At 48.1% G+C, this 14654-nt stretch overlaps 1 protein-coding gene across 1 annotated transcript in view; it reads right to left on the bottom strand.

Annotated features, from left to right (window-relative positions):
- The window catches only part of ZFP36L1 (ZFP36 ring finger protein like 1), a 24673-nt gene extending 19590 nt beyond the window's left edge, over nucleotides 1-5083 (bottom strand). The window contains exon 1 of the mRNA XM_017741626.1: nucleotides 5045-5083. Within this exon, the coding sequence (XP_017597115.1) occupies nucleotides 5045-5083 (39 nt within the window). The remainder of the gene's footprint in view (nucleotides 1-5044) is intronic.
- Between the last annotated feature and the right edge of the window lie 9571 nt (nucleotides 5084-14654).

Below are 14654 nucleotides of genomic sequence, written 5' to 3'. Positions count from 1 at the left end.
TGAGCATCTAGAAAGAAGATGGGTAGTTCTTCTGGCCCTCCCTTAGGAAATAAGTGCCACCCATACTGTGCCAGGGACATGAGCTGTAGAGAGTCAGGACAACACCTTTCTGGGCTGTTGTCTCTAGATTTGAGGTTCCTTTTCCTGTCTGAGGGTTAAATGTGAGTTTTCCTCTGAGGGCAGAGCAGCCAGTGGCAGGGGAGCTTGGGCTGGCATGTGGAAGAGCCTCAAGTCAGCACTGTTCATCCGCAGAAACAGAAGATCCATTGTTGTTGAACTGGCAGAAAGTTAATCTCTTAGTTAAAATATTACTGGGCTCTACTTGCTCTTATCCTTCCACAGTGCAAGGGGCAAGGGGCTCAGTAGGTCAGCTGGCTAGTACCTGACAGCAACTGCAGGGACGCAGTCAAGGCCCAGAGTGTGACCTGTGCCTCCTTGGTTAGATCCTTTTCCATAGTTCATATAGTTCTTTTATAGCCCCTGTGCACGCTTCAGTGTGTTATGTGCTAAACGGAACAAAGTAAGAACTCTGCAGAGAAGAAAGCCCAGGCCAAAGCTAGGTATGGTTGGCACATCAGCTGTCCTGCAGTAACAGAGTGCGCAGCGTGCTCAGCAGGGCAGCCTCAGCACCACTGGCTGAGAAAGGAAACTCCAGTCCTTAGAACGGTGCAAAACACAGTGCCTAAATGTCAAGGGTCCCCAAAAGGGAAGGCAGCTGTGCCAGCTGTGAGAAACAAATAAAATGATTAGTTGAGGAGTCACAAATTCAGAGTAAACACCCAGGTAATACCCCACCTTCTTCTAAGTGGCATAAGTCAACACCCAGTGGCACAAGTAATCAGAGCCCTGAGCAGCATGGGGCTCGTTTTCTGCTGGTGTTGCTGCTGTGCCTACCCCAGACACAGACCCCTGCTCCCAGACCTAAGCCACCAAGACAGCAAGTTACAGTTTTGCTGGCCAAAAATTTTCTAAATGGGAACAGAGAGCAATCCTCACTATCTCTTGCAGGTTCCAGCTCAGCTATGTGTGCTACACCCATTCATCTAAATGCAGAATTAGTTCTGAAACTAATGATAAGGCTTTAAATGCCATCACACAGCTAATTTATTTCCCCACTGTCCCAAAGTGCTTCCCAGGTGCTGAAAAGCTTAGCTACCAAAATCTCCATGGCCTTTGTTGTCAACCTCAGCAAGACAGCTCTGCATTGCACCATCTTTCCTATTCATGTTGGGTTTCAACCCTTAATGCGCCAAGCCGCCTTTACCTTTTCCATGTGAAGGTACCGTCCGGGTAGCCTTCGGCAGCGGCCGAAGAGTTGCGGCAAGGCGGGGGGGGGGGGGGGGGGAGGGGGCTGTTCTTCTCTCGACACAGATGAGGAGAAGCAAATTCTCCCTGTTCACAGAGAAAGGGGGTGCTGGAGCACCACCATCAGCTATTGCCTCCTGTCTTTCATGCGTGTCTTCTCTCCTCAGAGCAATGTGCTGTACCTTTATGTCAGTGGAGTTGCACAAACGTGAGCTAGGTGTGATATCACACTACAACACATTGGCTGTGCTGAAGACACAAGGTCATCCCACCCTTGGGAAGGGGAGGGAGGACATGGGTGTATATACACACACAGGAGCACACCTTGGTGGCTGTCTGTAAACACGTGTACTCACAGAGTTTCCATTTGGAGACATGCTCCATGTGGCATGTATCTGTTCAGGCAGAAAAACATCACTGCCCCAGTTCTGGCAGCAGAATCCTTTTTTGTTTTTTCTCGCTTGGGTTCTGGAGTTACTTCTGATTTACAAAAATATCACCACAGGGCAGCCTTCCTGATAGGTGGAATAGTTTCCCCTTGAGAAGAAGCTGGTGGAAATCCCCTTTCCTGAGACATTTTTAACTTTGCCAGAAAACGACAATGGGAGTGACTGCTTTAACTAGTGAGCTGACTGGGATGAGCTAATGGGTTTTTCCATACCTGGTGTCTAGTTCCAGGGATTTCCATGAATTGCTGTCAGGACAGAAGAAGGCAACAGATTGCAACTGTGGGATCTGCTGTTTCAGCTCCACTGACACGTCATTCCCCCAGGACACCCAGTGACCTGGTTAATCTAGTTCTTTGCTTCTGACTTCTCGTAAATGATTTATCAACTGGCGTGGATCCCTGTTTGCTTAAGGAGGCGTGTGATGACCTCTAGCAGACCGACTGCACTGAGCTGCAGCCCACATTGGGCACCCAGCTGCTGGTCCCAGCTCGTGACCCTTGGCACAGGGAGCAGGAGGACAGGGCTCTGGCAGAGTCCAATGGCAAGGACTCCTGCAGGGAACTGTGGGTGGTGTTTACAGGGTTTTGTGGAGAGCCCCGGTGACTAAGCCGTCAGCTCATCAGCGAAGGTGCTTGCAGGCCTGTCTCAACCTGCCCTGCCCCCCACGGTGTGTAGGTCCTGGCTGGGAGGCTGGCTGTGTTTGCTGTGTACAGACTGCAGGGTGCAAATCCTGGGAAGCATCAGCTGCACCAGCACCAGCCCTCGGGTCCATATACTCTAGAGAAAAAAATAACATGAATGTCTACCACCTTGTCCATCCTCAGTGATGAGACTGGTGTCCAAACCAGATGCAGCTCTGGACATCTTCATCATGTACATGCATAGGTCAATGCCTGTGTCACCACACACAAAACACTACAGCTAAACAGAAGATAGTACAGATCTAAACTCAATGCTTAAGCCAGGGAGATGAAGGATGATCCTGCAAGCTTTATATCCTGTCTTTGTAGGTGAGGCTAGAATGTGGAAAGAGATCAGATACCACAAATCAGGCACCCCCCCCCTAAATACTGTCTATGGGCAACTCCCTGCTTTTCCTCCAGGCCAGTTATTGCTGCTTCCTGCTCTGATTGTTTCAAATCTGGTTATCTTGAGTTATGCCTGTTCTGGCAAATATGGTGCAGCAGAGGGGAGGTCCTGTTCTCATCAATGTTGTACGCATGCCACAGATCACAGAGATTGGCGTGGGAGGAACAGCTCAGATGAGCTGCTTGAGGCAGGTATTGGGAAGCTTGCAACAGAGCTGTGTAATGTTTAGAAATATAAAACTGCTTAACAAAAGCTTCGTTGTGGAAGATACAGGGCCATACTGAATTTTCAGATGGCTGGAGGCTGTTTTGCAGGGGCAGCATCCAGCAGAAAGGGAAGCTGGGGAAGCCTACTCCAGCACCAGCCCGGACAGCCCTGCTCCCAAGAGGCACAGTGTCACACCACCCTAGGGCCACACATCATCAGGGAGGGCTGGCTCAGGCTGCGGCAAGGAACCTGCAGCCACATGTTGGCAAAAGCATGGGGTGTGTTTTCTTCTCACACAGGGGTGGATCTGGAACAGCTTTCAGCTTCCTGGAGCCTGAGAAGTGGGGTTTATTTGTTTATAGCCCAAGAGGATGGAGGGTGCAGCTCCTGTTCCCTATTTTTGGTGGCACACCACTAGCTTCCTTGCCTTGTGCCTCAACAGGATCCTCTATGTTCATGCATGACAGGCTCCCATTCTACACCTTGTAAAGCACCCCAGCATGACAGAAGGACAGACGGCTGGTGGGATGTGTGACAGCTGTTCCACCTCACCAGGAACAGTCATAGCTACCCTGTGATTCAAAACACAAAACCACGTCCCCAAAAACGTATTCACTCTAGGCTGACCCTACATGCCCTATGATAATCCCAGTCAGAGAGCAGAGAGACAGGAGAGGGAAAGAAAGGAAGGCTAGCAAATTATCCCAAATTATATTTCCTACCTTTAAATATGGGTGGAGGTACTGTAAGTATAACCTTCAATGTGAATTCCCAAGTGTTGATAGATATTTATATGGGTAACTGAGGGTTCAGTCTTAGTTTTATGCCCAAACTCACTCTTCATACACCTCTTCCATACACAGACTTACTCTCCAAACAGCAGAGAAGATCCTGATCCATGTAGAAATTATGTCCTTACCAGCAGCACAAGTACTCCAGGCTCAAATCTCTTGGCTTTGCAAACTCAAACAGGTTTGCTTAGGACAGCACAGATGTAGAATGATGCAAGTGCAAAACCCCCCAAAAGCATTCCCCTGTCCCTAGGGCAGTGAAACAAGAGCTGAGTTTTCTCATTGAACTCTTTCGTTGCAATGGCACATTAAAAAGAGCTCCCAGTCTTTGGCAGAGCTGGGATTGGAACCTGCTTCCTCTCATCTCCAGTCTCCCAGACTGAGGGAAAGATTGCTTCCAGGTGCCTGGCCTTCTTCTAGTCTTGGCGACGTAAGGCCATTTTCTGGTCCATTCTCTGTCTATACCAAAGCGGTCTTATTTTGCACTTTTTGACTACAACCAAACCATTTTATTGAGCTGTTCTGGTATTGTTGTGCTAAAATCACTCACCTGGCAGAGCAGTTCAGTGCAAGACAGAGAGAAGTCACGTACCTGTCAGCTGGGTCTTACCATAAGATATCCCACCAGGATGCTCCAGCCAAGGTTACAGCTACCTGCCATGTAGTCAAGGCATTCTCCTTCACCACCACTGTCCTGGGAAGACTAGCTCAGGGTTAAGAGGCAGCTGATCCCAGTGTCTTATCCAGGTCCATTGCTGATGAGGCTCACTTTAAATCTACTGGCAAGATTTAACAAAACTGCATACAGAAGGGAACAGTTATGGATGAATAGAAGTTAAGGGAATAATAACCTGCTTTTCTTGGACCTCGTCCAGTATTCACTAAAGGGATTTCCATGAACATTGGTAGAATTCAAATCAGACCATAAATTGCTTGCAAATTTTCTTTTGCTTTATTAAAGCAGAAAAAAACCCCGAACAACCAAACTAAAAAAACCCTCTTAAAAGTTGTTTCCCCTTTTCCTCATGTATTTATTCTCCTTTATGCTTCTTCTTGGCACTGGGCAAAGTATATCCACTCTGACAAACCCGTGATCCAAGAACTTCCCATAACATGAGAAATGCAATCCTGAGCCCCTCAGCTTTGTTGGCCCTGGAGAACAACTGCCTCAGCCCTGCTCACTTCCAGGCCCATCACTTGTACCAGGCACCAGCACAAGAGAATTACACACCAAGAGGACATTCTTCCTATCTTATATCACCTTCCCAAACTATCAATTAAAAATGTCACATTTCTGTACCCTGTGGATGTCATCTGCCTTCTTTGCACACTTTGTACAAGCAGGGTTTTGAAACACGCTTCCCATGAATCATCTGAGGAGTAGTGTGGCTAGTAGGTATCAAGGCACTTGAAGATGCTGACGTAGTGTCTGATTGGATTTCAAAAGGGCACTGCTCCTGATGCCTTTTGATGTCAGTGTAGGTTGGGCATGTATAACCCAGTCCCCATCTCTGGGTACGGAACACCTTTCAAGTCTGGGTAACAGTCTCAGTCCCCTTCCAGAATACAGCACTTAGCTCTCAGGGTGTTGTGAGGATGCAAGAAGTGATGATTATGAGTTTTCAGGAAATACAGAAATGGGGTATTTCCAAGTAAGTTAACTAAGTAACTTTTAATCAGAAAGACAATTTAGTAGCATTTTCTGCCAATAGCTAGCTTTGTAGATTCCCATGATTCCCACTGCTAACATCTCCAACAAGGAAATATTTATGACCCTTCTCCTTCAGAAGGGTGTTTTTTATCTCATCTAAAATAGAGCACGAAGATATGTGTGTCAGTGTTAATGATGTTAACTGTCCCTTTTTGTCCCCATGCTTCAAAAAGAAGAGAAACATGCAAACATTAAAATGGAATTCCAGAGAGTCGCAGCGGCTGTGAGCCATTAAATGCTTGGCTGTAGCTTTTTATTGAAACAATTAAAGCAATTTACTGTACAGGTAGCTTTGGTTAAGTGGGGTTTAGGTTCTTGTTAGGTTCACAGCCCTATATCCCCAGAGGTCAAGTACCATGTGCTGAGGAGACTCTGGCCCTCCCCCCAGGAGAGCTACCAGGGCATCAGGCAGAACACAAACAAAGCGTGTGCAAGTGCGAGGCCTAATGGAGCTGCTATCGCTCTGATTTCCAGAGAGAAAAAGACCAAAAGAGTTTGTTTGCAATGCAGGCTTGAGTGCCCGTAGGTTTGGGTCTGAAGTAAGGAGTGTGAGGCCTGTGTTTATGCCCCATTTTTGAAAGGAAGGCGTTTCTGCTTCTCAGCATGTTGGGGGGAAGCAATAGGGCTGCCATCTAGAGGCCAAAGTGACCTTCCAGCACATTCCTTTGGACAGCAATGCACTGGCCGTGACCTGCTCTCCTCACTACCTACATATAAAGGATTCCTCATTTCTAAATAAAATTGCCATACTACAAAGCATTTCTCCATCCACATCTCTCATTCAAGAATTGCATATGCTGCCTTAATCAATCCAGCTTAAGAACAGCCTATATAGATAATAGATGCATCTTCCACGGGGATGAAGAACAGTATGAAGTATGAGATACAAAGCAGAGTCTTGCAGAAATAGTTGACAGGCTCTGAGGAGCTCTAGGTTTCTGGGAGCGGTGTTAAATGTGTGGTAGTGAAAGATTATTAGCAGGAAGACTCAAGCATGGGACAGGGTTTGTGTTGCCTACTAGGCACATCAAGCTCTATAGCCAGAGTAAGCATGGTTCTCATCTGCTCATCCCATTGCTACTCCTCACTACTGCCAGGCTTTGGAAGAGTTTGTTCTGGACATGGCCCAGAACTATATCTGGTTTGGCTCAGAATGTGCTTTTCTCCCATCCCTACAGCGATCTCATTCCCCTCTGACAATAAGGTGTGGGCCAGGTCTGCTGAGACCAGCAGTAAACTCTGGGTGTCTAGGCCTGGACACTGTCCTTCCCAACCTGTTCCTTAACTGAATACAGCAAGTCAAACTGATCTGAACCTCTGGCAACTGGAGCCAGTCAGTAATATGTTTTGGTGGTTACAGCGTGTTCAGAAAAGTCGTATCTTAGCTGTTGCTTCTTTCCCATGGCTGCTCCTCTACTTTGCTGCCTCATCTTCTCTCTCATCTGGCTTAGGAATGGCCTCTCCCCCATGCATTTTCCTACAGCAGGCATAGTAATCATTTAGTACTGACAAATGTTAAAGGGAAACAGGCAGAGGACCCTCATGGCAGCCTACTGCTCTCCAGAGTGCCCCATGCTAATTTGAGGTGTGTTAAACCCTGCCACCTCCACGCATCTTGAGCACACGAGGAGGTTGGAGTAGGAAGGTGAGTGTTGCAGGGCAATGATACCCTGGTCTTGCAGCTGGAGAAGTTCTACCAAAGGCCCTCACAAAGCACTTCAGTTTTGCTTGCATGCTGCCTGCCCTGCACCCTGCACCCTCCACATTGCAAAATCCCCCGCTGATGTGACTAAGAGTCACGTTCCGCAGCCTCAGCATTGGTTTCCACCTCTCACAGCCCTGAAATGGAGACAGGGATGTGTGATTCGCTTTCTCTTCTCCTTACCTAGGACTCTCTGACCATGGGTGATTGTGTCCAAGGGGCTGGAGGGACCTTTCAGTCAATACTCTTGTGTGAGTGGCTAAGTAAAAACAGATCTGAACCTCGCCAGCGCTGCTTACATAAAGGAAAGAGGAAGCAGCCACTGACTCCAGCAAGCTCTAGCAAAGTTCTGCAAGAAGCTGCTAAAAATAGGGCTGCCCCTACATTTCCATCCTGCCTTTGACACAGTCACAGCTTTCACATCCCATTGGCCTCGCCATTTCCTTGTGGCGGGCTTGCCTCATGCCCCAGCGTCACCGACAGCCCTTCCTGCCTGCGGACAGCCTCAGGAGCTTTGAAGTGCAGGCAGCTCCTTCCCACCCTGCTGCAAGCAAGCACTTCCCCTGCCCTCTTTACCTGTCCCTCAAAGGAGAAGTGGGGCAAGTCCCAGTGATGGTCTCACCCTAAGAGGACACTAAAAGTCCCAGAGATACTGAACACCAAAAAAGCTTTCCACAGTGGAGTGTTTTCTCCATAAATGAAATGGTGAAAAGTGTTTGTTTGAATACCCTGGGATAATATTCCCAAACACTACCTTTTGACTGTGGTACTTATTCTTGGAGGACTCGGAGCTGAAAATGACCTGAACCTGCTTCTTGGAGTAAAAAGGAAAACAAGTGAACCCAGGGTAGAGAGGATGGGATGTGAAGGGGAGCTCTTCTGTGTGATCTGAGGCTCGGGTGTCCCCATCCCTGGGGCCAAGGAGGTGGCTGTTAGCCAGCCAGTGATGCTGTGTGCATGCTGGATGATGGCACATGGAAGTTGGAGGTGCATTGGCGACGTAATGTAGAAAGAGCAAGAGTGTTGCCAGTTCTGCCGGTGCTGTTCCTGAGAACTGAACTCAGAGTGGATGGCATCACTGTTAAGCTGAGGAGAAAGCAACGAAGTCTGTGAAGCCAGATGAAATAGAGACTGTTGAAAATTACCTGTATTGTTTGCCCAAGGTTTTCCAAATCCTGGGGAAGTAATGCCCATGAGAATTTGGGCCAAGATCATTAAGATTTCTGTCTTCCCTGCTTTTCAATCCAGCAGGTACCAGAAAGGGCAAGGTGGCACATGCTGGACTCCTGAGAGACAAGTGGGATCAGGGGAGTCCAAGGCCAGAGCTTTGCCTTCCTCTCTGGACCACAGGTTGATTAAGCATCTAACCAGCTTGCTGCCATGCTGCTGGAGCAGCGGTCCAGAAAGTCTGGGAGGTGATTCAATCCTCCATGAGTTTGGAGTCTGGCTGTTCTGGCCTCAAGCTCTCAAGCAGAAAGATGGGGTCTTGAAACTTCACAGACCCTGATTCTGCTTCCAAGTATCAAGGGTGAACCAAGAAAGCCAGCTGAGCGCCCTTGAAATAAAAAGAGTGATGATGAAGAAGACCTGAATCCCTTCTCCAGGGGCATTGGATGTTGTCTTGGGGAAGCCTCTGTGGAGCCCTGACTTTGGCAGAGGACTGGAGTGTGGAGAGGCTGCCTTGAGGAGTTAGTTGACTTGGTAAGGGACAGAGATGTCTGGAGTGCATGAGGGAAAGGCACACCCAGGGATAGAGCCCCCAGCCAGCCTGCAGGACAGCCTAAGGAGTAATAGCCCTGTTGTAGGCACTGGGTGGTAAAACATAGCAGAAAGCCATTCTACTCAGAAGTCACACCTAGACAACAAGAAATTTTCTCCAGACCAAGCCAGAAGTTATTTCTGGAAGACTCTTTGTCACCAGACTCATTTGGAGGAGTGGCAATATTCAGCGTATGCCTAACACTGTCTAGAAACAGGCCCTGGCAGAAGGGTGCAGCCCCAGTTCTGGGCAGCTCCTGTGGGTACACGTGTGGGGGGAGGAGGAAGAGGATGGGGGAGGAGGTGGCAGCTTCCTCAGCAGACAGTTTTGTTTCTCAGTCTACTGCAGAAGAGAAACATTTGTTAGCTCTCACTCCTTCTAAGCCTTTGTAACCACTCTCCTCTCAAGATTAGCCTGTGTAGGTTTCCTGGGTGGTTGCAGTTTTTAATACCTGGATCTTAATCCAGCCTCTCCATCTCCCTCCCTCACCCTGCCAGAGCTCACAAAGGTGGGCAGCTCCAGCCCTTGGTGAAGTTGTCCCTCTGTGTCGCTCAGAAGATGTTGAGGGGATCGGGGGATCTACCCTGGGACCACCACTGGGGTGGACAAACAGGTCTACAGCCCTTCAGAGCAATTCTCACGGTGGCCATCATGACAAAGAGACTTCCAAGGGCTCGAGGAAGTGCCAGGGAGTCAAAATGATGGGACCCAGATTGTCTGCACACACAGACGTGGCTTCCAACAAACAGGTCCTTCAGGAGACTGCACATGGCTCACCTCCTTGGTTGATTTTTGAGCCCGTCCGCGCCACCCCCCCACATTTTCCTTCGGCTCTCCCGGCAGGAGAACGTTCTGAAAGTCGCATGGGGGGCCAGGACAGAGTTCCCAGTGCTCAAGTCAGGGGTGTTGTGATGGGGGGTGTGTGGGCGTGTGTGGGCGTGTGTGTCTCGGGGGGGTTCCGCAAAGGCAAAGCTCTGGGTCACCAGCGCGATTTTGAGGCGAGTTTGCGAGTTTCTGGAAAAGCCGTTTCCGTGAGGCGGTGCCACAGCGCCACCTGGCGGGCCGGCCGGCTCGGGCTCGTTTTTCCCGTGATCCGCCCCGTGGGAAGCAGTGATGACACTTCCCGCTGGGATCGCGCTGCTGACGCGCCGGGCAAACCCCGCTGTCACCTAAACAGCACTGTCACGGTGAAGAGGCGCGTGGGCAGCTCCAGAGCCCAGCCCAAGGCAGCCCTGGCTGCTGTGTCACACCACAACTTCACCGTAAGCACACGCATAACCTGCTCTCAGCACGCTCCGTTCCCACGCAGAGCTATTGCTGTTGTTCAGGCAGCAGAGGCACTTGTGGGAAGGTAGGAAAGTGCACAACACCGGTTTGTGAGGTCTTAGCAGAGTTACGTAAATTCACTCACAGGTTGTGATGTGTTTGTGGTGAGATTTGGGGTCTCAAAATATACTGAGTGTCATCGATTCTCACTGAGAAATACAGCATAGTATTTCACAGCAATAATTTTGGTGCTCACAGATAAGAGATACAAGCTACCGGACTAAGGGAAGTTCAAGAGAGTCTGTACAATAAGCAGATGTGGATTTTAGACCATCCAAGTGCCAGAACTGGGGAAAGATAAAGCAAACTGAAACAAACAGAGGGCAAGTGTGGGCAGAAATCTTGCAGCAAGCATTTTGGGCAAATCTGGAAGATCAGTCTACATGATCAGTAATGGTTCTCACACAGTGCTAAAAACAGGCTGTGACAATTTGAAGGAAAAGAACAGGGGAACTTTTTAAACATGTAAGAAAACTTGGAGGTTTTTGAGCACATCACTTTTCAGTTAAGGCATTTAGAGGAACTGGCAGTGATGCAGGGAACACGGCAATGGCCATATGTGTAAGAGACAGCAGAGCTCTTTGCTTAGACTTTTTGTTAAACAGCCAGTGTGACCTGAAGCTTTACTGGAAAAAATACATAGATGCAACAAAGCCAAGTGCAACCAATACCAACACTTCAGATTGGAGCACTAGATGTGGCATTTAAGTCCAGCTCTGGTAAATTCCATCTTTGGCCAGAGGCATTAAAGGGACAGGCTGTCTAGAGAGGCCAGATACTGATTGATGGCCAGTAGCAGCAGAAGGACAGATCGCCCATGGCCTAAGCACAGTCTGCTTTGGAGAGAGAGCTCTGTCTGGTAGCTGGAATGCTGCTGGCCTGGACTCCTGATAGCCTGAGGCACTTGGAAAATCCCAACCAGAAGTCACAGTAGGGCCTACATCCATAGTCCCATTCACCAAGCTTAAAGACTAATTCCTTCAGCTGTCGATGTGAATGCAAAGACTTCATCCAGTTTCTTTTCTTTTACTGTGTATGTTTTCCTAACATCTCCTTCTTGTTATTGCTGTGCTAGCATATGCTGCACCACTGCCACTCTGTCCCCTGACTAAATTCTGGGTCAAATTTTAACAAGTTTAGGGTACCTCTGTTTTTAAGGCTCTAGACTGAGAGCCTTTCAGATTTTAACTTCAGCCATACCAATGGGTGCTCACTTCCTTTAGAAGAGTGTCCTGCAGCATCCTACCTCTGTGAACCACACAGTAATACCCATGGGACTCTGATCGAGGAGGAATCAGTTGCCTTAGAACACCAGAGAGCTGGCTGTTGGGTAAAACAAATCCAGTGTGTGTGTAGGAGCCTACTGAACCTGATCTCAGGGTCTCCAGTGATGTACCACACCTACATACACACATACAGAGAGAAATTCTTTGTCTGAACCAAAACATCTGCTCTAAGCATATTGATTTGGATCTTTCCAGCTCAGCTTGCCATGGCTAAATACTCACACAGCACAAGAGATTTCTACAGTGGAAAAGGAGAGAACAGGGAAAGACCACATTCATCCCTGTTTACAGCAAAAAGCCACCACACTACACAAAAGTATCATTCATTACCAGTGAAACTCTGTCTTAAGTCCTTCATTAATCTGGAAAAACAAGTTTTGCCGTACATTCTTCCCTCCCTCATCACTCCCTCGTAGTCTTAGGCCCAGCAAATCAATAGTAGTGAATGTCCTTTGAACATCTTGAGACTACCCAGAGTTGCCATTAGCTAGTATTTCACTATAGCATATGATTTGGTCTTGTTTCTAACCCCAGCCTGTTAACCCTTGCACTTTCCTCTTGGTGCTGACTCTAACTAAGGCCCGAATGGCTCCCTTATGTTTCTGCTGTATCCCCTCCTTTAAGCTGGCATGCGAGGAGCCCTCTGCCGCAGCCCTCTGCCAGGTATAATTGTTGGCTAATCAGCATTATTGTCCTAGTAAATCACCGGGGTGAAAGGCTAACAACTCTCCTGCAGGTTTGCTAAGAGAGAAGGTGGAGGGGGAACTGATTGCACGGCTGGTAAAATGGGAAACGTGCCCTCAGGTGCTGGACGCACAGAGCATTTAGTCTGCCAGCAAACAATGGCTATGGAGTGGGAATGAAGGAATCAGACGGGAAATTACGTGCTTCCAAACCCTTGTGAGAAGACTAACTCCACTTAGGAACTGTACAGCGCTCAGTTCTCAGATCGGGGTGCGATGGGAGGAGCTGGCAGAGCGGAGAAATTCCGCCCGCGGCCCTCGATCCTCTGCTGGAGCAGGGGCAGAGCGCTGCGGGTACAGATCCTGGGGCACTTCTTCCCACTGGGAATCACGTCGCTCCTTCACCGCGGTTTTGAAAGAGAAACATTTTCTCCCCTGAGCACAGCCCGCACTCTTCTCAGCCCGTTCTCGGCTCCAGGAGCAAGCGGCACAAGGACAGCCAGCAGATGGCACGAGCCGGAGCCGAACGTGCTCGGCAAGGAATCTTGGCCTTCCCGGTAGTATATTCCTCCCCCCCCTCCTCTTCCTCACCTCCTTGTTTGGCAACCACAGGTGAGCATGCACAACACTTGCTTTCCTTTTCTCATTAATAAAGCAGAGATGTGATGTGGCCAAGTACAGTAAAGTTTATCTTCACAAACCACTGGGATATCCTTGGATGATGTGTTAAACTGACAAAAATGTAATTAAAAATAAAGAAGTGTCATAAACATCATGGAAAATACACTCTTGCTTTTGGGCGGTGATGTAGCCAGTTGCTGAAATGCAACTAATTGCAGTGCTCAACTTCCAGGTGTGCTCCGTGCTGCAAGCAGCTGCGTGCTGTAGCATAAGGGCTTCCTTCCCCTGGGAGGAAAATGTCCTGTGGTGAGAAGCTCAAGAAATGCGGGACAGGAGCAGAGTGACGGGGTTCTGTTTGAAGACTGCCTACTTTGTGAGAACAGATGGGAGGATAAATTTAGAAGAAATATGATAGTTGTGTTTGCGAGGAAAGAAAACAGAAGGATCAGAGGAGAGTTACACCCCAGGCCATAACTCCACTTCCTCCCTCCCAGAGAATGCTGGGAAAAGCAGTACTACAGCAGACCCAGAGAACCTACTTTTTGTGATGTCATTGAATTGGCTTCTGGACAATCAGATGAGCATCAGAACTGGCTTAGTACAAGGGGCAGACACAGGGATGGTGGCTTGTCTTGCCAGCAGCAAACTGCTAAACAACCTGAGGCCCTATTGCCCAGCTGCACCCCCAAGGGACAAGTGGAACCTTTGACTCGAATATAAATGTAACACTTGTATTGTCTTATGTTGCCTCCATTTGCTGAGGAGAAATTTGTGAAAACGGCTCTCAAGGACCACGTTAGCAGAATAAGGGGAGGAGTAATGGCAGATACACTTGCAGATGCATCATGACTTCGGAGCTCTGTTCTTTTCAGCTTTGCTGAAAGGGCTGAGAGCAGAAGCTTTCTACCAGTTGGAGGGGGTAATTCCCATCTTTCTCAGGGAAAGCCTCAGATGTTGGAACACAGACTGCTGTAAAAGATAGGACGTTAATACATGAAAGAAGCCTATTTATGGTTACCTTAAAGTGGAGCTTACATTCCTGTGCTCTGTATAAAGTTGGAAGTAAGGCACCTGATATGGGTAATTTATTCCAAGGCAGTCTAAAAATATTCTATTTTTAAAATAATTAGGTTTCAGAAATACATTAATAGTTGTTCTGGTTTTAGCAATAATTTTCTTCGTAGTAACTGGTATAGTGCTGTTTTAGATGTAGGATGAGAATAATGTTGGTAACACAGTGACATTTTTCAGTTATTGCAAAGTAGTGTTTATCAAGGACTTTTCAGCTTCTCATGTCCTACCAGAAAGGAGACTGGGAGGCATGAGAAACTGGAACACAGACAAGACAGCTGACAAGAGGGATATCCCATACCACATGGCATCATGCTCAGTATATAAACTGTGCGGAAAGCTGGCCAGGGGCTGCTGCTCAGGAACTGACCAGGCATATTCATCTGACTGCTGTCACTGCTGACTGAATCAATGGAAACTTACAGAAGTGAAATGATGTACAAGAAAGAATCGGGAATTAATAAAATAATGGGATCTACATTAGCCCTATATTTAAGTAATTTGCAAGGTAAGCATGCCGTGGTCAGAAGCATTCAAGGTCTCCGATATTGCACTTGCCAATTTCAAAGGTACTAGATGAGGCAGTGGACAATTTGTGGCTTTCTTGGGTAGCCTAACAAAATTACCAAAGCCAGCAACGCTGACATTTAACAC

The sequence above is a fragment of the Corvus brachyrhynchos genome, unplaced genomic scaffold, assembly GCF_000691975.1.
Source record: "Corvus brachyrhynchos isolate BGI_N302 unplaced genomic scaffold, ASM69197v1 scaffold115, whole genome shotgun sequence".
Lineage (NCBI taxonomy): Eukaryota > Metazoa > Chordata > Aves > Passeriformes > Corvidae > Corvus > Corvus brachyrhynchos.
This window is presented reverse-complemented; position numbering and strand designations above follow the sequence as displayed.